Source organism: Sclerotinia sclerotiorum, genomic scaffold (assembly GCF_000146945.2).
Source record: "Sclerotinia sclerotiorum 1980 UF-70 scaffold_34 genomic scaffold, whole genome shotgun sequence".
Classification (NCBI taxonomy): Eukaryota; Fungi; Ascomycota; class Leotiomycetes; order Helotiales; family Sclerotiniaceae; genus Sclerotinia; species Sclerotinia sclerotiorum.
The window spans coordinates 33,546-60,257 of NW_001820802.1; the positions used below are offsets into that span (position 1 = coordinate 33,546).

Here is a 26,712-nt window from a genome sequence, read left to right on the forward strand (position 1 = left end):
AGTATACTGACACCAAGAACTCGAATTTAAAATTTAGACTGAACCATTTGGAAATAAAGTCATTTATTATTTTCTATTCGTATCAGCAAATCGTATCGAAAAGCTTAACTTATCAATCCACGTTGATAATTCATTCAATGACTAGTTACAAATCTATTTTCAAAAAAGGGAAAGAGTCAATGGTATCTGTCAAGTTTATATTATAGTATGTATATATAGAAAATATCATAACAGAGGTATTTCATCGAAAAACAAACTAACAATCTCATAATAAATCTCAACCCAACCCAAAAAGATTCATCTTTAAAGAAACAACCAGGATGCTTAACACATTTATCCTTTTCGCAGATAATTAGTTCCATTTCTATAAGAAATGAACTTTATAACGAAGCATTCTATTTCTTATATTCACTCATGAGAAATTTTTAGTATTAGTATGAATATGAATAAAATACACCAAACTGCCTTCCACTTGGTGAAGATTTTGATAGAATCACATTACAAAGTGCCACTAGATTCAAACGAAGCCACTAGCTATTCTATCTAACCATTCAAACTCCCACACCAAAGCTACCTATATCAGAAAAGGCAAGACTGTGTGTCGAGAAATAACTACCTAATTTCCTAACTAAATACCTCTAATAATACCATAACCGAGAATTTCAAAAGCTAATTAAGCCCGACTCATATGCAAACTTCGCACTCTTACCATTTTCGAAAATTCGTTAGTACAAAATCGCGTTGCACCAGTACGTACTTGACACTGAGGTAGGTAATAAGAGATTCATTGATTCATCAAACGCCAAATATACGCTTGAGATAGATAGATGCATATCTGGCTCTGGCCTTTCGCCACCATCTCGTCTCATTCCAAATACATACCACAGCTGAGAATTCTGAATTCTGAAATCTATCGTCTTGGAATCTTCTCTTCTCCTCACCACTATAATTACCACAAGACTCCAATAAAGTCTATCAAATCCCCAATTTACCCTGCCAAGCTCACTAACATTTGACAAAAAGAAGGAAAAGAAACGGAAAGTAATGTGTCCATAGGTATGAAAATACACTAAAATATTTTGAAGTTTAGATTCCCTCCTTAAACTCAAACTCAAACTCAAACTTGAACTTCAAGAACATATAGTATCTCCCCAGGAAAGTCTAAAATGTAATAATATCTGTAGATGTTGGGTTTCTTGAGACCAGAAAGAGCATCAGATTGAATTGATTGATTCTCTAGCTAAGCAGTTAAGCTGCGAGTAGTAGAAGATGCCAACTAGGCAGCGCAGAAGGAATCGCTTTCTGAGATATGGGATTGCTTGTCTGGCAATGAGTGAATAATCCTGTTACGATTTAAACACAATCGGGTGTGAAGTTTAGAGATTTCATGATACAGGGAAACAAACAGAACGATTATTTTGTAGGGAGTCTGCATTTAGGTCAGGCGAAACGAAATATGAAGAAGTAGTGCTGTGATAATTAATTCCATTCATCATTAATCATAAGTCATTAAAACACGCAAAAACCATTTATTGAAACCTCAGGAATATCGTGGCTGCTTGATCCAAATCATAGGTCGTGCCACATATTTACAGCTTCTCCTTCGTCCTCCGCTTCACCTTCCATCATGATTCTGTTATGTCTTGCTGGTGTTGGGCTTAGAGCAATTCTAGGTCTACTCATAAACGCATTCGCGTAATCCGCATCCATACCCATAGTTACGCTGATATCCTCATCCTCATCCTCATCATCCTCACTATCCTCATCTCCACTCTCAATCATAGATGAAATCATTTTATCCTTTGCTGGGGTCGGACTTACAGCAATTCTTGGTCTACTCATAAAGACACTAGCATAATCTACATCCCCGTCCATCAAGACCTCTCTATCGATGGTCGGCGTCGCTTGAGGTAGTGGTTCCTCTTCTTCTTGTACAATCTTGGGGAAATGTGATTGTCTCTGCTTTCTCTTTTCGTCTTGGATACTTTTCCTTCGCTCTAACTGTGCCCTCTTCTGGGCTGCCTCAAAGCCTGCCATAGACTGACGCGTGCGTTCTATCAAGTCTGCGTGCTTGTCTTCTTCCGCCGCGGAAGTTTTCGCAGATGTGGCCTTGAGCTTGGGGTTCAGAGTGAGGCGGCTCACATCTGGCAAATCATCAAAGTCATCGTTGAAATCGGCTTTTGAGTACCTTGGGTTTGAGCGAGCCATGGTGAGACGAGTACGTTCTGCTAAGGATAAAGAGCGTTGCATTTTTTGTGGGGATGGGGATGCAGCTGACATGGAGTTAAGAATCTGCTCTGCCTGACTGAGCTCCGGAACAGAATCGAGGGATGGTTCCGACGTTTGAATAGATTGAGAGAGGGATGGACTCGATTGTGATGTTGTCGTATGTCTCCTTTGGATCGGTTTGGGCGTTTCGACCGAGCCCGCGCCATATTCCTGGTCTGAAGCTTTGACGATTGAAGTTTTGACGATGGAAGCTGGGCGGCCGGAAGATCTCACGGCGCTGGGAGTGGTTGACATGTAATCATTTTCTGTATCTGATGCAAAAGTTGTGACCTGGGATAACCTTTCGCTGGCGGTGTCTAATTCGTTCGAGGCATGCTTAGCTGAAAGGATTGATGAAGTCACAGTAGAGATTGGTTTGCGAGATATTCTTGAACGTGGTGTGCTGATTGATGCGTCACCATGGCCGCGAGGGGTTGAAAACTCTACAACTCCATCGATATTTGCCATCAAGGTAGATGAATGATCTGTAGAGGAGTCGGCGTCTCCATCCTGATTAGTTGATGAACATGACCCTTGGGGTGAATCCAATGAAGGTTGGATGAACTTGTGTCTTGAGCCACGTGGAATCAGGCTTTCCCTGGAAAGCACTTTTGGCTTGGATACATCATGCAGCGCATTGCGAGTTCTTTCCATTAAGCGGACGTATTCATCTCGAATAGGGATGTCCGCGACTGTGGGATTTCCTGTTGTGTACTTCCCGATTTGTAATTTCTGGTGATCATTGAAACCGAGTTTTATACCCTTTGCCTCAACGGAAGCTGCTTGAACTTTTTTGGTGGGTGATTTTGTGCCATTTTTAGTCAAAGTCCGACCGAATTCTTGCCATCTTGCCAAACGACTCTCCTGATTTTGCACCCGTGCCTCCAACCGCTCAACAAGTCCAGCGTCATTCTTTCCTTCTATTTCTGCAACCGTTCCAGCCTCAATTTGGTCCCAGAGAATATCAAAACGCTTGGCCAATAATCCCTCCCGACCAGGCCTATTATCTCCATAAAGGATCGTTTCCAGCCACTCATTGCTACCTGACCAATTCTTGCGAACCCTGTTCTGTAACGATCTCAAATCTCGGTCAGACAACTCAGGGTGGCCCTCTCCTTCAATTTTATCATGGTCCAGCTCCGCTCTCCTTTTCGAGGTTCGTTCCTCGCTGAGGTCAAGTATTTTGGAAAACTCGGTATATTTAGCCCTCAAATTATTCTTCTCGTCAATATGCCTTCGCAAAGATTTTTTGTGTGCTAAAATCAAGGCTGAAAGTATTGTCCTCTCTCCAGTGTACGAAAAGTTCTCCAATGCCAGTCCTTGGGCAAGAGCCTCGTATCGTCCCGAGGTGTCATTTTGAACAGCTTTCTTTAAAACGACATTCGAAAAAACCGCCAAAATCTCCTCCAGTCTTTCGCCCTTGCATTCGTCTAGCATCGTCTTTCTCAAAACCGTATCTCGTCCAAGGACTCCATTCTTCTTCGCCTGATCGAGACATCGAAACAATGCGGTACGCAGATTGAGGGACTGGAGAGGTTCGAGGGGTGGGAAAAATGGTTGTAATTTCTGTAAGCATGCATTAGCTTTTATTAATTCATTTCGAACTAGTGGCATAAGAGAGAGGCGTACATTGCGAGTCTCTTCTGGATCCCAGATTGCAAACAAATGAAATAAAGCCCATTCTACACATTGTATACGCTTCTTCTGATTCTGTTGCGCATCCTTGGTGGAGAATGTCACCGCGCTAATATCTGGCCAGTCATCTCGCAAATCTAAATCCAAGAGTCGCAAATTGGTTATGAAGAGAGCGACGTAGGAAGGGCCAGATGGAGGTTGTGCGTTGGAGCTTGCAGTAAGCTTCAGGTTGCTTGAGGCTGTCGAACTTCGAAGGCTCCGGGATCCTCCAAGAGGATTAAAGATTGAGACGGACATTTTCTTGATCCCCGCAAAGTTGATATGATAACAACATGTTATCATAAAATAGATATCATTTCAGTATCGAAGATATAAAGGCGGTCTGCATTGCATGGAATTCGTGGAGCTCTTTGCTTGGTGTAAACAAACTGTAAGGTTGTCAAAATACTGTTATAATCACGTGATATCAAACCTGGCAATCGATAACGAATCCACCGGTGATCCCATTTTGATGGATGGGATAACGCAATTGAAACTCTTGGCAGCTTGGCATTTGCAGTGAGAGTAAAACAATTTCCAACGTCAAACTAAATCTTCCTTCCCCTCTGCTCCCCTCTGCTCCCGTTTGTTACTTTTAATTCTGCTTGCAGTATGTCCGTGATGATACAGTGGATGATCCAGAGTCTCGTCGCCATCAACACTCGTTTTGCGACAGTGCGCATTTCTCTATAGCCTTAATTGCAACATCTTTTAAATTAATGTGAATATAGCAAATGCTGGATTCTAGGAGTTCAAGGATGACGGGTTCAGGAACGGATCAAGAGCAATGTGACGAGACTATCCCTTAAACTACGTTCTTTTCGACAACATTTTGGGTTCGAGGCATCAATTCTGAAGATGCTCTGTCTATCCAGAATCTCCTATCGATATCGCCCAAATGTGCATGCATTTATTCCAACCAATCCTCAAGGTTTGATCGTCTACCACAATCCAACCTGGACCAATCCTCAAGCCCCGGCCATTAACGCTGACTTAATCTCTGATAAATTTCGTTTCGGTGAAATACGAGTTTTCAATTTTTGGAATCAATCTTAAACAGGAAATAGATGGCGGTGCTCCAAGTAAACGCCAATAGGATTTTTGGGAGCATTATTGTAACTCACGAACATTTTCTATTTTCATTAGAGTCGCATTTCAGCAATGCCGACCTCATTATCGCGCAGCACATCAATCTCAGTGGATTGTGAAGGTATTCTGAGACAGATCATCGTATGCGCAGGGAACTGCAATTGCAAGTTTCCGCGGCACGCGTCAGCTCAATCACCACCTACAACTTCCCCTTTTTTCCCGATGTATGTACTTCCGCAGCTCAACAGAATCCGCCAAATCAGTCCTAGTTTACTTGACTTGTCTGGTAAGTTGACTAAACAATAATACGCGTTAAATTTTACAACCTTGGAACTAGAAGTATGTTCCTAAAAAGCTAGAAACCGTGTGGTGTGTTTACTTCTCCCTACTTCTTACATACATATATCTAGCTTTGTCACATCAGGAAAGAGATTATGGTCTGAGCTAGTGCTTCAGATCTCAATTGAGACCTACTTTTGAATACCTTGCGGTGTTTTCCCTACAACAACCTGTGGGGCAATGTCAGGAATCAAGAAATTCCCTGCAAAATCTCACTATACCAAATTAGTCCTTGCAGTGTTGGACCCATATTACCAAACCCTTTTAAATATTTTTGATCGTCGATTACAATATTTCTGGCCCTCGAATTAAAATCCAATCATGTAACCCTAAACCCTTACGAGTCAATGATTAAGTACCTCAATCTCATATTTTCTTCATTTCACTTAACTAGCATTGGATTCTATCGCGGGATGAGAGACCACTTAATTGCAATCCGAACTACATAATCATGTCTCATTTTTAGAGTAACTCCGTAAGCCCAAGTCACGTCACAGAGTCGAATAAATCATCCAGTGGTCATATTCTAGTATATGGTATCGATTCTCTCAAGACTGCTTTATGTCATGGAATAAATGAGGGTTTCTTGCTTTCAAACCCACTTTCAAACCAATTTGTCTGGGTCACTGTGGAAGCTAGAAGGACGTTTCAAAACGCTGCCGACTGAATGCGGATGTTTTTCAAATTAGCCCAACACCGTTTGATGTCCTGGCAATCTTCATCTTTTGGAAATTAGTTCGTCCTGTATTTCCCGAGTGGATTGACAGTTGATCACGTGATTGGCACATCCTGGAGAATTATGGTGGATCAACTAGTCAAGCTCTATTTATGGCATCGCTTGGGTATGATGTACCGAGCAGGGACCATGAGGGGATGAGACGCGTAATAATATGAAGATGTGTTGGTTGGAGCATAAGAAATCATTCATTGTGTGGGGACCTAACAGTCCAGACAAGATAAGTTTGGCCTGCCACCCCATTCAGAGCAAACCTTTTTTAATTCTATCCTCTTTATTCCCTATCCTTTTTTTCCTCTTTCTTTCCGTTGCCGAGTCTTCAAATACTCTTGGCTTCCTACCAGCACCACATTCGCTACTTATAGCCAATTTCTTGGCATCCATAAGGCTGAACTTGAATATTCTTACATCAACCACGGTCGTTACTTCTACTCAACCTCTTTTTGTCTTATCCGCAATTGAAGATTTGTTTATTACGTCTTACATTTCTGAATTTACAGTCTTGGGCTGCCTAAACATTAGATTTTAGAAAATGAAGCAAAGTACAGTAGTCGGTCTGATTGCCTCCATTGCCTCCTTTGCCAAGGCTACAGCTGCCGGCACTCCGGTATTAGCGGCAAGAGCTTCATCTACTTCAAGCGTTGAGGCTGTTACGATTTCGGGAAATGGTATGCTTGCCAACACTACTTCATGACCTTATTATTGACTTCCTCCAGCTTTCTACAAGGGTAGCGATCGTTTCTATATTCGTGGTGTCGACTATCAACCAGGTAAACTTATCTTCGCTGTCGCTATGCATGCATAGCTAACCCTCTAAAACAGGTGGAGGAACTGGTACTACTTCCGATCCTATTGCCGACGCAACTTCATGTAAGAGAGATGTCGAATATTTCCAACAATTAGGAATCAACACAATCAGAGTTTATGCTGTCGACAACACTGCCGACCACGACGAGTGCATGGGTTATCTTGCTGATGCCGGTATCTACCTTGTCCTCGACACTGATACGCCCCTCTATTCCCTTAACAGAAACGAGCCCCAAAAGTCGTACAACAGCGTCTACCTTCAATCCATCTTTGCCACTATTGACAAGTTCGCCAATTACACCAATACCCTTGCTTTCATCTCCGGTAACGAAGTCATCAACGATGTGAATAACACCAACTGTGCTCCATATGTCAAAGCTATCGTTCGAGACATGAAGGAATACATTGGTAGCCGTGGTTATCGATCCATTCCTGTCGGCTATTCCGCTGCTGACGTAGCTGCCAACCAATATACCCTTGCTGAGTACTTGAATTGTGGAACTGATGATGAACGATCCGATTTCTACGCCATCAATGACTATTCATGGTGTGATCCATCTTCCATGACCACATCTGGCTGGGACACTCTTGTCAAAAACTACACTGGCTACAGCATTCCTCTATTGTAAGTGTTGTCTACTTGTTTTCAACAATTTGCATGTTAAAGTATCTAATGAACTCTGAAGCATGTCTGAATTTGGTTGCATTACCAACACCAGAAAATTTACCGAAATTGCCGCTCTTTACAGTACTGAAATGACCGCCGTTTTCTCTGGAGGACTTGTGTATGAATATTCCAACGAGGGTAACGGATACGGTCTTGTAGATATCAGTGATGGAACTGTTACTACCACCGACCAATTCACATACCTCAAGGAGGCATACGCAAACACTACTGCTCCAACGGGAGACGGTGGAGCCGTTACCACTACTGGATCAGCAACCACGTGTCCAACGGAAAGCTCCGAATGGAATGTTTCGGGCGATAGTCTTCCAGCTATGCCTACCCCAGCCCAGAAATTCATGACTAATGGTGCGGGTACTGGACCTGGTTTAGATGGAGCTGGATCTCAAGAGGCGGGTGATACAGAGAACGAATCTCAAGGCACTGCCACGGCAGGCTCTGGCGCAGTTACTTACACTGCTTCTGCCGGATCTTCGAGTTCCACATCTTCTAAATCTGCTTCTAAATCTGCCGGTGGTAGAAGTGTCGAAGTTGATATGAGAGCCTTTGGAGTTGTTGCAGTAACGCTTGCCAGTATGGTCTGTGGTATGTTGTTGCTTTAAATGTGGGGTTCAGTTGGGGTGCAAATAGATTTTCTTATTGCTTCTAATTTTTCTTTGTTATCTTGGTATACATAAAATGGAATGCATAAATTTGTGTACAAATTGTCTTTCGCCCAAGCTGTCCTACGTGTGGTTGGGGGTTGTTGTCGTTTCTTGGCTGTGTGACGATGTTACAGCTCTTGTGCGCCTACCCCGCCAATAACTTCGTAGTGGCTTTGACCACCAAATTTTAGCCTCATCCCAGTTTTGCTCCTCGCTGCATGCCACTCAGTCCAGTTCTTGGTGAAATCTCGTTCTTGCTTTAGCGAATTCAAGATGTGTTTTTAATAAAGTTTCTAAGTCCCTTACAACTTGCCAGTCGCTATAGTTTCTTGCTAGCATTCGTTGAGATATTACTACATCTATCCCCTCAATCGGTGAGCGGAATGCGGCTGAGGTTACCCAAATGAGGGGTTCATGCAGGGGCCGCATATTACACGATTGTGTAACTTCTATCATCTTTTCTGCCCAAACATCTTACGAGGCTGCATGAAATTCTTATGGCATTAAATTCGGCAATACACGGTCCAGTGAAAATAATGTAGAGTAATGATCTTTTTCGCCATCTTCAAGCCATGGTTGATTGCACATCAAGTGCTGGATATTCATACGACGATCACCATGTGAAGCTTTAGTTCATTACACTGTCATGTCCATATGGTCTTGCTCATAGGTTAGTGATCCGTGGTCTAAATTGCCCTTTATTCAGCTGGATTCTCGTGATTATCTTGGCGCGGGGCTGGCAGGTTTTTGGATGTAGATAGCCATTTACCGGGACGTTGTAAAATACGCCGCCTGCACCTTTACTCAACCTTGCGAATACAACAATAAATGCTAATTATATGCTCATAGTTCCCCTTGCTTTCATAAATCACTCAAGATTTCTCATTCTATATCACACTTGTAGCTAGGCATTTACCAGGATAATTTCCGTAGTAGCACAACGAGCACTTGGAATTATGGCTGCAGTCCCGGCACTCAACTACCCCATCACTGGGCCTCCAAAAGCTTCTCCAGGTCCTGCTGATGGTAACTTTGACAGTTCCCACTACTTTTCATTTTGCTAAGACTTTTAGGATCTGTCCCTCTGAGACGTGAAATTCGTGACCTCCAACGCAACTTTCCCGATCAATGGACACTTTACATTCTTGGTCTTCAGGCTTTTCAACAACTTGACGAGAAGTCAGATTTGTCATGGTATGGAATCGCTGGTATGTGTCTCAGGAATACCCTACTAAACTTAAGATATCTTTCTGATATGGAAAGGTATTCATGGACGTCCATATCGTCCTTGGGGTGGATCTCAAGGAGATAACTCTCCTGGATGGCAAGGCTATTGCACCCATAGCTCTATCCTCTTTGCGCCATGGCATCGTCCTTATCTTGCATTATTCGAGGTAAGTGCAAGGTTCATCCATGTCCTTTCATCACTCTGTCTAGCACTCATATGTTGATAGCAATACCTCTATCAAATTATACAAAAAATTGCTTCTACATTCCCCACAGCCACTAAGACTCGTTATCAACAAGCGGCTCTAACATTTCGCATGCCATACTGGGATTGGGCTGCCGCACCACCTGCGGGTGACAAGTACTTTCCTACTGTTGTTGGACAGCCCTTGATTCAGCTCATTACTCCCACCTCAAATAACAAACCGGTACAAATCACCAACCCCCTTTACTCTTACAAATTCAACCCCTTGAATCCGTTGAAGGGTGATTTTCCTAGTACCCCGGTATAAATGACCATCTTTTAGAAAACCATAACATGTATTGACATGTTTAGGAATCACGATGGCCCAGCACTCTTCGATATCCAACCACCGGAAGTGCAACTGCCAACTCCCAAGAACAGCAAGTCTTTGACGCCATGGAGTCACAATTTGATTCATATCAAAGCAATATCTATCTCATCATGAGAGATCCAAACTATAAGCAATTTGATGCTTTTAGTAATCATCAATGGGCAGCAAATAATGCTCCTGGTACGTATGGTAGTATTGAGGATGTGCATAATAGTGTTCACAGTGAAACTGGTGGGAATGGTCATATGGGTGATCCTGATTATGCGGCTTTTGATCCTTTGTTTTGGTTACATCATACGTAAGTTAATTTTCTTTTCGTTGGTCATATATCCAATAATTCTTTGGATGCTATGCTTATAAAATTTCCCAGCAATGTTGATCGTCAATTTGCTATTTGGCAAGCCTTGAATCCCAATAGCTACGCCATCAACAAACCTTCTAGCGATGGAACCTTTTCCATCGAAAGCGGTGCCCAAGAAACAAGTACCACTGCCTTGACACCTTTCAACAATGCCACTGGCAAAACATATTGGACCTCTGACGGCGTGCGCAGCACAGCTACATTTAACTATGCGTATCCAGAGACCCAACAATGGAAATTTCCTACTGTTCAACAGTATCAAACCAGTGTCTTAGCAGCAGTTCAAAAATTGTACGGTGCTACTAGTAACCAATTCATGCAATTGATGGGTGTACAGACTGCTGCTGCCTCTGGGCCCATTGCTGTTCAAGCAAGCCAAATCGTTGCAGATGGCAGTAATACAGCTCAGAAACCTATTGGCGATGGTGCTGCTTCATCATCTGGTGAACACAAATTTTTATCAAATCTTCTTCACAATTCTGCCAAAGCTAAACCTAAGCCCGTTGACGTAGTGAGAGGTGAAGAGGACTTTGAATCCGAGATTGGGAAACGTAAGACGCTTTTCATTATTCAGGTCATAATCAATACCTAACAATGTTCAAGCATCCGAAACTTCTTCAAAAAGCGTAGAACCAATTAAATATAGAGAATATATTGTCAATATCCGTGCTCCGAAGCATATTCTCCATCAAACCTATCGCGTGCGAATTTTCCTCGGAGATTTCGATTCAGATCCTACTACATGGGTATGTTAGACTTCTATATCTTTTTCCTCCTCCCCATTCTCCCTCTTTCTCCTCTCTTCTTCACCCACAAACTAACAAGACAAAAAAACCAACAGCCAACCGCCGAATCTACAATCGGCACCTTTTCCTCCTTTGGCAAAAACCCCGCCACCACCTCCTGCGGAAAATGCATCAAAGACGCCGCACGCTCCCTCATGATCTCGGGAACCGTCCCTCTCACCCCCATCCTCCTTAAACTCTTCAAGTCCGGCGATCTAGGATCGCTAGAAGTCGAAAATGTCATTCCGTATTTGAGACGGAATTTGCATTGGAGAGTTACGTTGGCGGATGGTACGGAGATTGATAGGGGAGAGGTGGAGGGGCTGAAGGTTAGTGTGGTTAGTACTGTGGTTGGGTGTCCACAGGGGGCTTTCCCGGAGTTTAGTGGGGTTTATGAGGTTCATAGTGAGGTTACGGGGGGACGGCCGGCGGGGTTGAGTGAGGGGGATAGGGTTTGAGGGGTGGGTTTAGGTAGGCGATAGTGGTTTGTACTTGATGGATGGGGAATTGATTTTGTTTTGTTGGTTTAGGGGTATTCTGGAATGGAAAGTTTGGGGATATTATGGAATCTTTTTTTAAAAAAAATATTAAGTCTTCTTCATCGGGAATATGGGAATCGGCTTTCGCGATTTGACATTATTTTGTGCGTCATAATCCTCGTCATCACTTAGCTTTCCTGTGATAACACGCAATTATAGTATCTCTTCTCTCCTTCTAATCGGAATTAGTAAAACTCTATGCGTGGAAAAGCTTTCTAGTCACCTTACAATTCTATCCTACAATAAAAACTCACCAGATATGTAAGAATCCATATCCGGCGAAAATATAAATTTTGCTTCCCTTATCTCATTTCCTTAATATCATTATGTAATATATGAATGAAATAATACGATTAGTATATATTCATATCCAAGAAAATATCTACTTCGATAAACCGGCCACTAAATGAATATATATAGGCAAATCTCCTTGCTCTAACTACTTTTTTTGCCTGACATGGTGGTTATAGTTCTGAGTCATGGGGGAGGAGAGAATCTTGTGGAATTTTTAGAGGTATCACTCATGTAACATTTGAGTGAAATATACTACAAACCCTACATTTCTGGACCTAACAAGTAGCATTAAAACCTAACCGACATTTTTGAAACAATATCTTAGTCTTCAAATACCGACCATATCCGAACAAGTTCTCTTAACCATGAATCGCGATCTTCCACAAAAAATCTTTCTCGATTAGATCTACAGTATTTCATCCCCATCTTAACCATTTACATACTAGAATATAAAATACAGTCTAACACCCCAAAATAAACTAAAAGATTCTCGCTAAGGTCAATTTAGCGCGAATGTGGATGAAGCGAGACTAAAGGGGCTAAGTGGGTCACAACCAAATGTCAAATACCTACCGATGGCACTAGATCAAATCCCGGGTCTAGATAACGTCACTTCTTACCAAAAATAAAATAGTTTCACTGGTGGGTGAGGGGGAATTTTAAATTGAGTTTTCTAAAAGAAGGAAAAGCTCGGATGATCAGCTCTGATTTTAAGCCTCTGGTTTGGTTCGGAACATGATTTTTGTGTCTTGCTGGTGGATAGTGTCAATTTTGCTTTTTTTTTATGATTAGCTGAAAGACAGCTGATGGTACGTTATCTTTATCGAGCATCAGTGGGGTTTTGGTTGGCCTGGTTATGAGTGTGATGACATTCGTTGTGTTGATATTTTCAACATCTTTGTAAATCAGTTTGCTTATTGATAAGTGACTGGTTTTTCATTAATACTTGCAGGCCATAATTAGAGGGGTGCTAGGCGACTGACTTTTGTTATCGTGATAAATATCACACATTTGCAGAAGGCAAAGGCAATGATATCGACGTAATCCATTAATTAATGCCAACTTGGTTATCCTCACCCGGTAATAAAACAACGAAACTCAAAAAATAGCTATGGCCGCTCAAGTAAGGCCTCTCAAAATAGTATGCACAAATTTTCCAACGCCTCGAAGGTAATTGCGACAAGATTTGTTTTCCTTTGCTTAAAAAATGGTATGATGTTGTCGTCGTCGCAAAGAATATCTTTTGGTTATCAATCGCCAGGAGGCGGGGAAGATATCCAAGTATCCATTCTAGCATACTCAGGCGGCACCCTTTCATCACCCACAAAGTCACCCACAAAGTCACCCATCTCATACAGTGTACAATAACGACTGCAAAGCCTACAAACTTTCACTCCATTGTGGAGCCTCGGATTTTCACCCGCTTCCATCAAAAGCATTTCTCCACAATCGCACGAGAAATTGTGTTCGCTCTTTTCACCTCTACCTTCCATTTGCTCTGCTGCTATTTCCAAACACTCGCTGCAGTGTAAGTAGTCGGATGCATCCGGTTCGCCGACATCACGTGCGTTGAATATTTTGATGCGTTCACAGGGAATGTCGCAGTTTGCTTCGTTGGGAGCGATGCGGGTGAGGCAAGAAATGGAGGGGCAAGAACGATAGACTCGATTAATGGCGATCTCGGTGATTCTTTCATTGACGTTTGGTTCGAGGTTGTCAATGATGCAGAATCCGCAGGCGTGAGAAGGATCGAGTTAGTTTGTGCTCGAGAAACACCAATGAGATGAATGATTTTATAGAATTTAAAGAAAAGCCCTGAATAGCACGAAGCAGGCTGAGATCTTAAGGGTCGTATGAAATGTTAGAACTAGAAAGTAGTATACATATCTTGCATACCTGCTTCGAACAACCAACACACCGAGTTTCCTTGCGGAAAATGTGAACTTTTCTACTTTTAGGGCAAAGGCCCATACAAAATGGCGCAAGCTCATTCAAGACATCTTGCGAGAACAATTTTTTCGAGAAAAGTTCTTCTGGAAAATCTGTATCCTCCAAGATATCCCAAAGAACTTGGAAATCGACATACACTGTGAATTTCTTGAACAAGCGGCAAAGTTCTGTCCACATCTCCACCCATTGATGGTACGAGGGAATATCCGTCAGTTTTTGACCATCGAGAGCCCACCATGGTGCTCTCTCGTAATAGCTCCCCAATTCGATGAAAGTATCAGGAGCCTGTTCCCAAGAATTTCTTTCTGGGAAGACTCCGCCGGAGACAAAGGCAGAGGGGTTGTGGGCTAGAAGTGCCAATCTATGCTTTAACATACGAACCGCACCCCTGAGATGGTTTGGTAGTACGATTAAGCAAAGAAATCGGGAGTCGGCGAAGTCAGGCATTTTGATAGATTTGTGGGTTTTTATTGAGTTTATTGAGACCAGAAAGAGCATCAGATTGAATTGATTGATTCTCTAGCTAAGCAGTTAAGCTGCGAGTATATATTCAAAAAATGAAGGAATAGGGTTAGGTATTCAGCCTTCGGAATTAAAGTGCTTTGAAATCAAAATATTGAAAGCAAACAAACAGTATACCAAAAAGGAAAGAATGAATTAAAAGTTGAGTTTTGTTTGCTCCTTATATGCATCATGCAATATATATGCATATGCTGCCAAGATCCCAGGAGGTTAACAGTTTTTCTTTACTGGATTTCGAAAGCGAAAGAAAGAATTTATGGAGTTTTAAGGATTTCGTAAGACTTCTGAATTGTGATGATACTTGAATTGTTTGTGAATGAGATGGAAAGTGAAGAGAAGAATGTTGAGCGGAAAGAGATAATCCTATATATGGTTTCTCTATAAACCAAACGTCACGACATTTGCTTTGTGGGCGGTTTATCAAGAATAAGGCGAACATTTTTCAATACTAGTGTTTAGTGCGAATCTTTTGTTCACACTAGGCGCGTTATAGTATGCTTTCGAGTCCTGATAGCAGAGCTAGAAGGTCCACTACTTGGAGTTCAAAGAAAACAGGGAGAAATCGCTATTTGAGTATCATGGACATAAATTATCAGTGTGTCCAATAGTCCGGACTGCAAGACGAAGTAGAGACGCTGAGGTTGGAATGAGGTTGAGAATGAGGATGGACGATGATGAACTTGAATATGTAAGTGGTGGACTATTATTTATCAAGAAACTAGTATATTGGATATACTATTTTCTATGAACTTAGTCCATTTGTGAATGCCCTCATCCCTTCCTATTTCGGTATCAACTAGCTCATTTTGCAATTTAGCCGCCCATTTAGAAATGGGCTAGGTTGATTTCGGAATGTCAAAATTGCGCAATGGCGCGGAACACATTAGAACTTCCCCGATAGTCCATCTAGTCCAATAAAACCACAGACTAGCCGTCCGGACAAAATACGGGAAGACTACTGGACACACTACAAGTTATGAGCTTTTTCAACGGCGTTAGTTTCCTTCTAATGAGCAGATTAGAGTTTAAATTACTCCACGTAGCATCAAACTCCCTCTTCCCCCCCTCGCCCTTTCCCAGCGCAGAGTCCGAAACTCTAACATAATAGGCTTATAGCCAGGATCATGTGGAATTGCTAGTCTTCTGGCAAGTCGTAGGTATTCAATTTGCTATGGCCGGATGATAGATTTTGACATTGATAGATTTTAACGTACAGGAAAAGTATCATGGCAATCCGACTTGAAATCTTTACAATGATAATATGCCACAAAAAGCAAGTTTGCTGTATTAAGATTGAACTTGAGATTTCATTGAAAGAAGCAGGCCAGTATTCCACCTAATCCTTCCATGCAGAATATCTTCTAAGCCCAAATGTTTCGCTATATAAACCCCCTATGTGATGCCAGAATGTCAAGATAAACCATGCAATGAGAATTTTCTCAAATCATAAACTAAATAAAACAAAAACCTCTCAATATCTAAAGGAAATTCCACCAATTAATCTAGTCCTGGTGTCTTCATAGTGGCAAGTCCCGTCACATGCGCAAAATCTCGGCAAACAGTGGGATGAAACTCCTCAAAAAACTTATGACAAAGTCTAAAAATATGTATTCTATCTTCAGAAGGCTCCATGTTATCTCTGAGGGTTAAAACACAGTCACAATGGTCCTATTACGGCTTTTATCAGCAACTCCACTTAGACAGAGCTTAATGACCTCAAGTGACAGGACAGACTTACACTATATCCGTTGATTAAAGCTGCGAATTTTTCTCTGAAGTGCCATAAGGGTAGTTCTATACAATACCGCACAAGTAAAAGTTCGCAGCTCCATTTGTCTGAGCTCTACGATTCAAATACGAGAGGCAGATGCAGTTGCCAAGCCATAGTCCGAGAGGTACCATATCACTGCGGCCATTTAGATCACAGGAGTGGGATACTCGAGTGGCAGCAATTGCATACTCTTGATCTGCTCGAGTGGTTTCATGAATATGGTTTGTGATACTTTGCGCACAGGACTATGGAATGGTGTTAGCCTCACTAAATGAAATGATGCATTGGATTGGTGAGGGAAATAAGTGAAGAGGAGGGAAACTGCTGGAAAAGTTGCCAAGGATAATAATATATGATAAAGATCAACAACATAATAAAGATAACAAACGGAATTACAGCAGGGAGGAGAAACCGTCAAGGAAAATTCGTAAATTCATACGTACCTCACAAAGGTAGGTATTACAAGTAATAAACCCTATGGACTTGTTATACTTATGCTGTTCTTCCGTCTCAGCACAAGGCTTTAACGACCGTAATCCAAACTCCGTCCAAAGTTCCCCTTCATCATATACCAAACTTGTCTCATTCAATACTGCAATGAATTATTCCCATGGGACGCGCTCCATGATGCGCTCCATAAGAGATTCGGTTTGGTCCCACAGAGACAGGGGTTCTAAGTCACCTTCTTCTGTCAAAGTGGTGAAAGTAGAGAAATCTGTGGTTGCGCTTGAGTTTGAAGTGACTGAGTAGGTATCACTATCGCCGTCGTCCACATTGTTATTGCTAATACCATTAGCAAAAACAGGAGTGCACTCGAGGGCTTGGAATTCGGCTTTTAAAATCCTAAGAGCGTGCACAGTTTCAGCACTTGTGCTTTCGCAGAACGCGCTTAATGTCATCTTGGTGGTGTTCGAGATGAGTTAAATTTCTTTATTTAAAAGATGTGGGAAATTTTGTCCTTTTGGTAATCTGAGCAGTTTGGTTTACTTGAAGTGATGTATAACAATAGTGTACTATTGGTAATAGAAATATCGTGTAGGAAGAAAGATGATACAAAGATGTAATAGATTGTCAAAATGCTGCGAGTCGCTTTTATGTCTGAGAAATATTGTAAGCTTAAGATAAAAGAAATCAATCCAAAGAAAGAGGCACCTCGAAGTACTTTAAAGTTTGGCTTAATTAGTAGACTAGTAGTTCAAATTTTAGCTGCAGGATCTCAAGATTTTCTAGCATTTGAGATTCAAGCCATTATTCCGACGCTCTATTAAGACCAGTCTACTTCCTCAAACCAAATATGTTTGACCGAGACTAGAGAACATTGGAAGACAATAAGGATAATAATATGTTTCCTAAATCAGCAGAGTCAAGTGAAGAGACCCAAGTCTATGGCTATTGAGTTACATTACTATGCTCGGTGCCAGGCAGATTTTTTAGATTAAACAGATTTCCTCAAACTTTAATAAGAGTTATAGAATCCACTCATTGCACACTAAGTGAGATCTTACCAAAATCAACGATTTTTTCGACTTTTCATATCCTTGTTATCTTTTTGAAAATCGAGATAATTTGTTAAAATTTACATATATAAATAATCGATAGAATTTTGATATAAGTCTAGTGTTCTACTTTCTAATCATCTCTAATTCTAGACACTTTTTCTTATCAAAAAATATCAAAAAGCAGTCTTTATAACTTTTTTATTTATAAATATAATTTAATAAATTTTGATTCACATATTCATTACTTATATAATAATGAATTTTGAAAATTTCGGATTTTTCATAATTTAATTGATCAAGATATTGAATATTGAAATTAGAATTTTCAATTTATATGGGATTTATATACAGATTTGAAAATCTTAGAAACTTAAATAACTTTTCAATAAAATGATTAATAGATGAAAATAATAATTTTTGATATAAAAGAGTAGGTCAAAAGTGAGGGTGGTCTAAAAGTAGAGTATATGACTTATAGTATCCTGTTAACCATTACAAGTAACAACGGAGGGAGATCCTTTTTCCGAGGATATCAAGAAAATGTTTTACAGATTTTATTTTGGGGGGTTTTTAAATCACGAGGGTTACGGAGGTTATGGTGAGGGAGAGCAGAATTTCTTCTTCCACTAATCAACCAGCTTAGCATTACCATTAGCATTAAAGTTAGGCTGAATAGCTTCGCTATGGTGGAAGGATCCAACTTCACTTGCTGATCGATTAAACATTCAACGACTAATTACACAATCAAACTCTAAAAATTGCATCGGCCATCTTAGCCACCAAAGCCATTGATGGAGAATGTACCCTCACAATATCAGCTCCACCCTGAATGGCCGCCGTCACTGTCGCTGCAGTACCCCAATCCCTTTCACGGGGTATTTTAACGCCAGTTACGTTACCAATGAACTTTTTTCGGCTAGTTCCTATTAACCATGGTAAGCCTCGTAGACCAGGCCAATCACGTAATTCATCCATTCGGCGGAGAATTTCAAGGTTTTGATCTTGTGTTTTGGCAAAGCCAATTCCAGGATCTAGAATGATACGCCATCGACGGATACCTGCTGCCTCTGCCTCCGCTACTCGCTCTAGTAGCTCTTTTGCAATGGTTGGAATGAGACCTTCGGGCTCGTAGTTTGTGAGAGTATTCATAGTTGCTGGAGTTCCTCTCATATGCATCAGACAGACTGTTTTCCCAAGTTGGGCCATAGTGGATAGCATATCGGGATCTTGTTGACCCGAAGAGACATCGTTAATGATATCCGCACCTGCTTCGACAGCAGCCCTTGCAACAGATGCTCTATAAGTATCGATACTAATCGCTACATTCTTAGGGGAGTTTCCATCTTTGATTCCCTGAATGGTCGGGAGAACTCGACTTACTTCGACCTCAGGGGATACTTCCGGTGCACCAGGTGCAGTTGATTGACCACCTACATCAATGATAGTTGCTCCGTCCGCAATGATTTGTGAGGACTTGTCTCGTATAAATTCTCCGTCATTGCAATTCTCCCCTCCGTCTGAGAAAGAGTCGGGTGTCATATTCAGGATTACCATTACATGGGTTTGTCGATTCGTTTTTAGAGCATGTAATGGAGGGATTGATGGGTTCAATGGAGTTATGGTTGATAGGGGGGTTGGAGATGGCGGCAATGCATTTAAATAATCCTGGGTAAACTTCCATGGAGATTTCGGATTCAGAGGTTGTCCAGGAATAAGCCTTAAATCACATCAGTAAGAGTATGATTATGGAATGGATTGGTGTGATAGTACTCTGCCAGTGGTCTCAAAACGAACTCCCGTTCAAGCATACCAGGATGAGGCACCTGTAATCTGGGGTGATCTACAACCTCATTGCCATAAAGTAGGATATCAAGGTCAATATTTCTTGGACCCTTATCAACGATCTTTTTCCTACCCATCTCATTCTCAATAGCTTGAAGCTCATCTAGTAGAGCTAGTGGTTGTAAGGTTGTTTCTACCTGTTGATGAATATCAGCTAAAGCTTGTGACGTATTTCAAGTTCAAATGAACGAATCTCACTACTATATCTGAAAGCTGGCGTGAGTGGTGCCGTTGCTCAAAAGTAAGCATTTTAAACCAACCTTCCTAAGTGGGTAGGCACCTCGTCCCAATTGCACAGTACAATACAAATAATCACGTGGATGAATCGGCACCAGTTAATGCGAAAATCGAACTTACCTCACAAGCTCCATTGAGAAAGTTATTTTGATCAAGAACATACATAGGTTCAGTCTCCCATAACCCACTAGTCCTTTTTATTTTAATCCCCCTCTCCGACATTTTGTTGCAGGCCATTTCTATCCATGCCACTCGATCACCCAGATTACTCCCCAAAGCAATATATGCAAGTTGAGGTTGGCCTTGAGGTTTAGAGAGCTTCGTTAAATCATTTTCACTCGGTTGATTCGTATTGAGTGGATGTTGAGTCCATGGTGGCAATGAGCTTGCACTGTCGGAACTATAACTTTGAAAGATCGAGGTCGAGGTTGAATTTGGAGAGTTTTTAAATTTACGAATCCCATAAAAAGGGGTTTTAATCAATGATCGTGGTGACGTTACAACGCGTCTTACCACGAATGGTAATAGACAGCTCCTCATGAGTGTAAAGTCTTCTCTTTCTTGATGATATAGAAGGTCGATTTAATTGAGGAAATTTGAGGTTTGAGGGCAAACTTTGTTGATAGTGGTTGAATAGGTTCCCGTATTCACGGGGTACGGTGAATGGTGATTGTGGTAACATGATTGGTCATGTCAATCTACTCGATCATATCAGTTGATGCCTTATTTGTAAGGCTAGGTGGGTATAAATCTCAATACTCAAGTAGCTATATAATGAATGGTGTTTGAAGTGAAAGTAACTACGTATCTACTAACGTGTTTCATCACCCCGTGCACCATATCACCTCGTGCACCACTTTCACCTCAATTCCTATTTATAATCATATATAATTCAACAATTACTTGATCAATTGATTTAAACTAAGCACTATCTAATAATTTAGGATCTATATTATCATTAGAACATGTTCTTGCATTATGACCTGTTATTCCACATTTACTACAGCATCGATTAGTCGATGCCTCTCTATTAGAATTCCGCCCATTTTGTTGCCTATCGCGTTTAATCTGAACATCCACCTCTTTTTGTGATATAATATCATTAGCCTCTTGAATAGTGAGAGCTCCTCCTAAACGTAATTGAGTCTTTTTAGCGCGTCGACGTTTACTTAATCCCGTATTTGCCAATCGAAGATCGTGATTCTCAAAAGCTAAAATCGTGACAGTACTAGCTAGGTATTCTACACCCTTAATTAAAGGATCTGTAGCCTTAAATATAGGTGTAGGAGAGCTAGAATGATGCCGAGCAATAATAGATCGTACTAAAAATGCTTGTGAAAGAGCTTCGGTGGCATTGTGAGGTGTTTGTGAGACCCAATCGGGCATATGACTCGGAGGAAGCGAAGGAGGAGTAGGTGTACGGATTCGAATATCCATTCTAGAGAGTACAGCATCGGGATTAAAAGGGACTAATCCTGCTCCTCTAAAGCCTGCTTTCATATTCTCCATTGTAATTGCTTGTTCGTATGTAGCATTGAATGCTATAAAGAATTCGATTTTGGAGATATGATTGATATGCATCCGTATATACCCCTCAATTTGCTTGCTATATGCGCGTTTTAGCACACTAAAACAACTAACATCAAGAGGTTGGGTGAGATGACTCGAATGAGGTAGTAATCCGACGGCTTTAATTTTATGTTCTATACAATAGTTCTGAAAAGGGCCTGATTCATGGCTTTCATATCCATCTAAGACTAGCATTCGATATGCACCCTTTGTTCGGAGTTTCGTATGCTTATCAAAATGCTTTAGTCATTCTAAACCTATCTCATTATTCGTCCATCCATTTATAGTAGTTTTAACCATTTATTCGGGAGGCATATCCGTCTCGCTGTACCAATTGGCTAGGTGCATTTGTCCTTGAACAAGGAGATATAGAGGTATGTTCTCCCCCGTCGCATTACCACATACAATCGCTGTCGACCATTCTCTATTGCCTGGCTGTATTCCTTTACTTTTGCTACGTCTATCTGCACTAGTAATAACCATACTAGAGGATATCACTCCCATCATAAAGCCTGTTTCATCAAAATTCCATATATCGCACTCCTGTATTCCATATTTTGTCTTTATATTTTTGAATAGTTGAAACCACTTATTAATAAGCTTAGGATCCTCGCAGAGAGCCCTTTGGAAGTCGTAGGCACGATTAAAACGCGTTTTTAGAATATTGTGTCGATTCACGAATCGATATGCCCATTGTTTACCAACACGCTTTCCACCCCTCGATTCAAGAATGTGATTCGCCATACTTTCAACACTTATGAATTTAGGACTAAATCCTCGCTCATCCATATCGATTATATGCTGAATAATAACCTCCTCTTCAATTTTAGTAATTTTATGCTGTTTTTGACGGTATTCGGAGGCAGGAGTGATCCCTTTCATTCTACGCATGAGTGTCGTATGAGTAATATTGTAAATCTTGGCAGCTTTCCGGAGGCTTAAATTTTTATCTTTAGCCATTGCCTCCATCGCCATAACGATATCGCGTTCATTTAATGTCGATACCATAATTATTTATTGATAAATCGCGTATTGAAGTGATTGATGTGAATTGAGGTGAAAGTGGTGCACGAGGTGATATGGTGCACGGGGTGATGAAACACGTTAGGTAATCCGGTAGTTTGTAATTCATATACATTGTTTGGTGCGAATAACTAGTACTCCGTAAGTCTCAGATCATAAAATTGGTCATATTCAAGGCACGTGCATGCATGCAGGTCCAACTAAGGCTACCCCGACGCTAACAGCCATACCGAGGCATCTTTTCTCACACCGGGTCATTTTTACCCCAGGATGATTGATGATCCTTTATTTAGAGGATCTGTTCCGAGGTATCAAGAACCTTTTCAAATACATCCATCTGTTCTCCATCTACAATAAAAGACTCTTCTTACTACTTGTATTGATCAATCGCTTCTCATATATTATATACTCGATTCTACACTACATCAAATATATCTATATCATCACAAACCAAGTCCCGCAGCCATGGCTTCTAAACGTAAGTAACCACCATCACATGCCTACAAAGGACATGATACCCAACATTGAAGAAACCAACCAACTGATTGCATTTCTCTGTAGAACAACTCCGCACGACCGTTACCGATCTTCTTAAGATCAACCATCCTATCATCCTCGCTGGAATGAACGTTGCCGCAGGACCAAAACTCGCAGCAGCAGTCACAAATGCCGGTGGTCTTGGCGTTTTAGGGGGTATTGGGTACACTCCTGATATGTTAAGAGAACAAATCGCCGAACTCAAATCATTTTTGGATGATAAGAACGCCCCATTCGGTGTTGATCTTTTACTTCCACAAGTCGGAGGTTCAGCGAGAAAGACAAAGTAAGCATGATCCCGTTCGACCTCTCCCTTGACACTGCACTCCCCTGCCAGAGCCTCTTCCTTCGATTATTAAACACTTGTTGACTTGTGTCTGCTTAGCTACGATTATACCAAGGGAAAATTAGACGAACTCATCACCATCATCATCGACAGCGGTGCTAAACTCTTTGTTTCCGCCGTCGGCGTACCACCCCAACATGTCGTTGATCGACTACACAAAGCTGGTATTCTTTATGCCAACATGATCGGACACCCAAAACATGTTAAGAAATGCCTCGACCTCGGTGTTGACATCATTTGCGCACAAGGTGGAGAGGGTGGTGGACACACTGGAGATGTTCCCACTACAGTCTTAATCCCAGCGGTTGTCGATCTCTGCAAGGGAAAGACTAGTCCAATGACTGGAAAGCCTGTTCAAGTTGTTGCTGCAGGAGGTATTTTCAACGGAGCAACTGTTGCCGCAGCTTTGATGTTGGGCGCCAGTGCCGTGTGGGTTGGCACTAGATTCATCTTAACTGATGAGGCCGGTGCACCAAAGGCTCATCAAGAGGCTGTTAGAACTGCTGGACATGATGATAACATTCGAACAATTATCTTCACCGGTAGACCACTACGAGTACGAAACAATAGTTATATTCAAAACTGGGAAGACAACCGTGCTGCAGAGATTAAGGAACTTACATCTAAGGGTGTCATTCCAGTTGAACACGATTTCGAGACTCTTGGTGATGATATTGACGATGATACTATGGATAACGCGCGACCTTTCTTGATGGGTAAAGCCGCAGCCGTTGTTAATGAGAAGAAGAGTGCAAGGGCTGTTGTTGATGAATTAGTTAGCGATGCAGTAGCATGCATCCATAATGGAGAGAAGTTGACGGCGAAGTTGTAAAGTATTATTTCAAATGATTCAATGGGTCATTCATTGGGCGGAGTTGATGAGGTTAAGATTATGAGGTGATTTGCATAGAGACATGGTTAGAGTGGCTGATGGGCTTATGGGTGAGCTGATGAATACTACTCGGTCAGTTGTGCGTTCATTATTACATAGCAACTGAGGATGAGCATGGAGCTATTGGACACACAGAGGAATTGAAACCTCTGAGAAATTGGATCATTCGGGGATTAGGTTTTGATATATCTATTTGCAATTACAATAACATGAAATCATATTATTCGTATACTTCTGATTCTTTCTTGTCCTGGAGATGCTTCCTTCATCTTGTGGCTGGACCGAAGTATTGAACAACACATTGATTCGCCGGACAGACTCTCCTTTCCTTCTTTCAAATCAGATTTGTCATAATTATAAGTCAGTCTAGCCACCGCAAAAGATTAAATACCTACTCGGTACTGACTAATTCATTCATTACAGCACATCAAAACTTATTAACATGTATCACTCACAAAAGAAGCTTGAGGTGGAAACACTAGAACATTTTAACAACACACCACCGTAAAAGGGACCGTCCGTGATTTTTCTCAGATCCAAACTTAGAGATGCAACAAAAATGTCAGAAATTTGCAAAAGTCACGAGGTAAAAACTTGCTTCGATTTTGATTGGTCGGATTCACAGACTCCGATACAGAGCCCTTGTTTCATTTTGGAAAAAGCCATACACTCTGAAGTACTTAGGTAAAACTACATACAGGGATTTGCCACAACCTTTTTCTTCACAGGGTAGGTAATTTTCGTCATTCTTCAAAGTTCACTCAATTCATTCATTTCTCAATCAATCAATAGGTATGTTTACGACTTCATGTAAGAATGAATTATCATCAAGGCTGTGTAAGAATAATATTTATATGTATATCATATAAATATATTATATCAGGTGAACAAAATGATTTCAAATATCAAATATCTTCTTGATGATGATGATGATGACTACACATCCACATACCCAAATTGCGCGTCTTCTACCAATAAAGCCAGAGACCCATCACTCCACTCAGGATCTTGGGCTGGACCAAGGCAGATCGCTGCGGATCCGTATCGGCGGATAAATAATAACTATGACGTCTAGCGTGTATCGCAAATGAGATGAAAAATGTTATCTGGTTTGGTACCTTGAAGTAAGTTGGTTGGCGTGCATACTAAAAATGTATGCTATGTAGGTTATGCGGTAAGACTATTTGTTTATTTTATTTTATTTTATTTTATTTTATTTTATTCTTTTCTTCTCGTGCCTTTTTTAATTCATTGTATAACCTCATTTTTTCGCGAAAGTCTCAATCGATTGTTTGGTTGGACTCTTCTATTGTATTGCCTGTGTACTCACTCGTCTAGTCTGACAATATCAAATCGTGTCTTGTTGGTTGGAAATCGAATCGGAAATATCACAAATCCCGTTTATTTGCATCTTGAGAAGAAAATCATATCTTTCCACAGTGGGTGGTTACATATAATCTTTCAAGATGTTGGGAATATCATATTGGATGATACCTGTTTTTTCAGGAATAGTATGGCTTGCCATGCTTCTTGCCATGTTATTGACCTGGACCGTTGCAGATGGTTCGCCAATAATTACACCTATGGATAATGGTCAAACCATTGCGTTCGTATGCCCATTCTTACCCGCTCAAATCTTTCCTAATCTTTTCAAAGATACATTTCAGATATCGGCGCACATGAACTTCAACCACTCTTCATTGCAATGGGTACGGTAACTGTGGTTACCTTTAATATTGTATTTATTACCGAGAGATGGCTACGACATAGAGGAAGATTACATGGGAATACTTCGGTTTTCCAAAAGGTCTTGTCGAGTCTTGCGATCATCTGTTCGATTGCAGGTGGAGTCGGTTTGATCTGTCTTACCTGTCTCAACGATGTTCATCATCACACTGCACACGATGTTTGCCTCGCCATCTTCATGTAAGTGTTTTCACCCCACACGAATTCTCAAACAAAGCTAACAATTCCTAAGCGGTGGATACATCCTCTCCGCCATCTTCATTTGCTGGGAATACCAACGACTAGGAATCCACTACCGAGAACACCGCATCCTCCGCATCTCCTTCTGGGTAAAACTCGCCTTCATCTTCGTAGAACTCGGCCTCGCCATCGGCTTCGGCGTCTGCAATCGCAAATCATGGTGGAACACGGCTGCCATCCTCGAATGGATCATCGCTCTCATCTATACCTTTTACGTGTGGAGTTTCGCTATCGATTTTATCCCGGCGGTAAGAACGAAACATTATTCTAGTGGCGATACGGAAGCCGAGATGGCCATGGCTATGGAGGGGGAGAGTAGACAGAGGGGGTTTGGTGGGGTGCGGGATGAGCGGAGGGCCTATGCGAATACGGGGAGTGTTGGGAGTAGTGGGAATGGGAGGTGGAAGGCTGAGGAACCGGTTGTTCCGTCGAGGAATTTTTAGGTTTTTTTTAGGTGCTGTATTATGTGGGGAGGGTGATGATTTTTGTTTATGTAACAAAGAAAGAAAGACGTC

At 41.3% G+C, this 26,712-nt stretch overlaps 11 protein-coding genes across 11 annotated transcripts; 6 read left to right on the plus strand and 5 right to left on the minus strand.

Moving 5' to 3' along the window:
• Positions 1–1,569: 1,569 nt before the first annotated feature.
• On the minus strand, positions 1,570–4,200 carry SS1G_14458 (hypothetical protein; the record flags this gene model as incomplete). The annotated part of the gene is made up of 2 exons (XM_001584511.1): positions 1,570–3,834; positions 3,898–4,200. The coding sequence occupies 2 exons, from the start codon at positions 4,198–4,200 to the stop codon at positions 1,570–1,572; spliced, it is 2,568 nt and encodes an 855-aa protein (XP_001584561.1).
• A 903-nt stretch (positions 4,201–5,103) lies between these two features.
• On the plus strand, positions 5,104–5,511 carry SS1G_14459 (predicted protein; the record flags this gene model as incomplete). The annotated part of the gene is made up of 4 exons (XM_001584512.1): positions 5,104–5,213; positions 5,272–5,317; positions 5,369–5,400; positions 5,442–5,511. The coding sequence occupies 4 exons, from the start codon at positions 5,104–5,106 to the stop codon at positions 5,509–5,511; spliced, it is 258 nt and encodes an 85-aa protein (XP_001584562.1).
• A 1,127-nt stretch (positions 5,512–6,638) lies between these two features.
• On the plus strand, positions 6,639–8,200 carry SS1G_14460 (hypothetical protein; the record flags this gene model as incomplete). The annotated part of the gene is made up of 4 exons (XM_001584513.1): positions 6,639–6,774; positions 6,823–6,876; positions 6,929–7,538; positions 7,600–8,200. 4 exons carry the CDS (start codon positions 6,639–6,641, stop codon positions 8,198–8,200), a joined length of 1,401 nt encoding a protein of 466 aa, XP_001584563.1.
• A 998-nt stretch (positions 8,201–9,198) lies between these two features.
• On the plus strand, positions 9,199–11,648 carry SS1G_14461 (tyrosinase precursor; the record flags this gene model as incomplete). The annotated part of the gene is made up of 8 exons (XM_001584514.1): positions 9,199–9,268; positions 9,316–9,450; positions 9,506–9,636; positions 9,697–9,975; positions 10,026–10,342; positions 10,415–10,956; positions 11,009–11,151; positions 11,247–11,648. The coding sequence occupies 8 exons, from the start codon at positions 9,199–9,201 to the stop codon at positions 11,646–11,648; spliced, it is 2,019 nt and encodes a 672-aa protein (XP_001584564.1).
• A 1,423-nt stretch (positions 11,649–13,071) lies between these two features.
• SS1G_14462 (predicted protein) lies at positions 13,072–14,420 on the minus strand (the record flags this gene model as incomplete). The annotated part of the gene is made up of 3 exons (XM_001584515.1): positions 13,072–13,132; positions 13,323–13,544; positions 13,942–14,420. The coding sequence occupies 3 exons, from the start codon at positions 14,418–14,420 to the stop codon at positions 13,072–13,074; spliced, it is 762 nt and encodes a 253-aa protein (XP_001584565.1).
• A 1,721-nt stretch (positions 14,421–16,141) lies between these two features.
• SS1G_14463 (predicted protein) lies at positions 16,142–17,165 on the minus strand (the record flags this gene model as incomplete). The annotated part of the gene is made up of 4 exons (XM_001584516.1): positions 16,142–16,163; positions 16,354–16,511; positions 16,710–16,741; positions 16,949–17,165. 4 exons carry the CDS (start codon positions 17,163–17,165, stop codon positions 16,142–16,144), a joined length of 429 nt encoding a protein of 142 aa, XP_001584566.1.
• A 1,193-nt stretch (positions 17,166–18,358) lies between these two features.
• On the minus strand, positions 18,359–20,066 carry SS1G_14464 (hypothetical protein; the record flags this gene model as incomplete). The annotated part of the gene is made up of 4 exons (XM_001584517.1): positions 18,359–18,391; positions 18,570–19,282; positions 19,576–19,744; positions 19,965–20,066. 4 exons carry the CDS (start codon positions 20,064–20,066, stop codon positions 18,359–18,361), a joined length of 1,017 nt encoding a protein of 338 aa, XP_001584567.1.
• Positions 20,067–21,713: 1,647 nt separating this feature from the next.
• SS1G_14465 (hypothetical protein) lies at positions 21,714–22,421 on the minus strand (the record flags this gene model as incomplete). The annotated part of the gene is made up of 1 exon (XM_001584518.1): positions 21,714–22,421. The coding sequence occupies one exon, from the start codon at positions 22,419–22,421 to the stop codon at positions 21,714–21,716; it is 708 nt and encodes a 235-aa protein (XP_001584568.1).
• A 480-nt stretch (positions 22,422–22,901) lies between these two features.
• On the plus strand, positions 22,902–24,151 carry SS1G_14466 (hypothetical protein; the record flags this gene model as incomplete). Its single annotated transcript, XM_001584519.1, has 3 exons — positions 22,902–22,914; positions 22,998–23,259; positions 23,359–24,151. 3 exons carry the CDS (start codon positions 22,902–22,904, stop codon positions 24,149–24,151), a joined length of 1,068 nt encoding a protein of 355 aa, XP_001584569.1.
• A 952-nt stretch (positions 24,152–25,103) lies between these two features.
• Positions 25,104–25,286, plus strand: SS1G_14467 (predicted protein; the record flags this gene model as incomplete). The annotated part of the gene is made up of 1 exon (XM_001584520.1): positions 25,104–25,286. The coding sequence occupies one exon, from the start codon at positions 25,104–25,106 to the stop codon at positions 25,284–25,286; it is 183 nt and encodes a 60-aa protein (XP_001584570.1).
• Positions 25,287–25,677: 391 nt separating this feature from the next.
• On the plus strand, positions 25,678–26,640 carry SS1G_14468 (hypothetical protein; the record flags this gene model as incomplete). The annotated part of the gene is made up of 3 exons (XM_001584521.1): positions 25,678–25,817; positions 25,868–26,137; positions 26,190–26,640. The coding sequence occupies 3 exons, from the start codon at positions 25,678–25,680 to the stop codon at positions 26,638–26,640; spliced, it is 861 nt and encodes a 286-aa protein (XP_001584571.1).
• Positions 26,641–26,712: the final 72 nt, after the last annotated feature.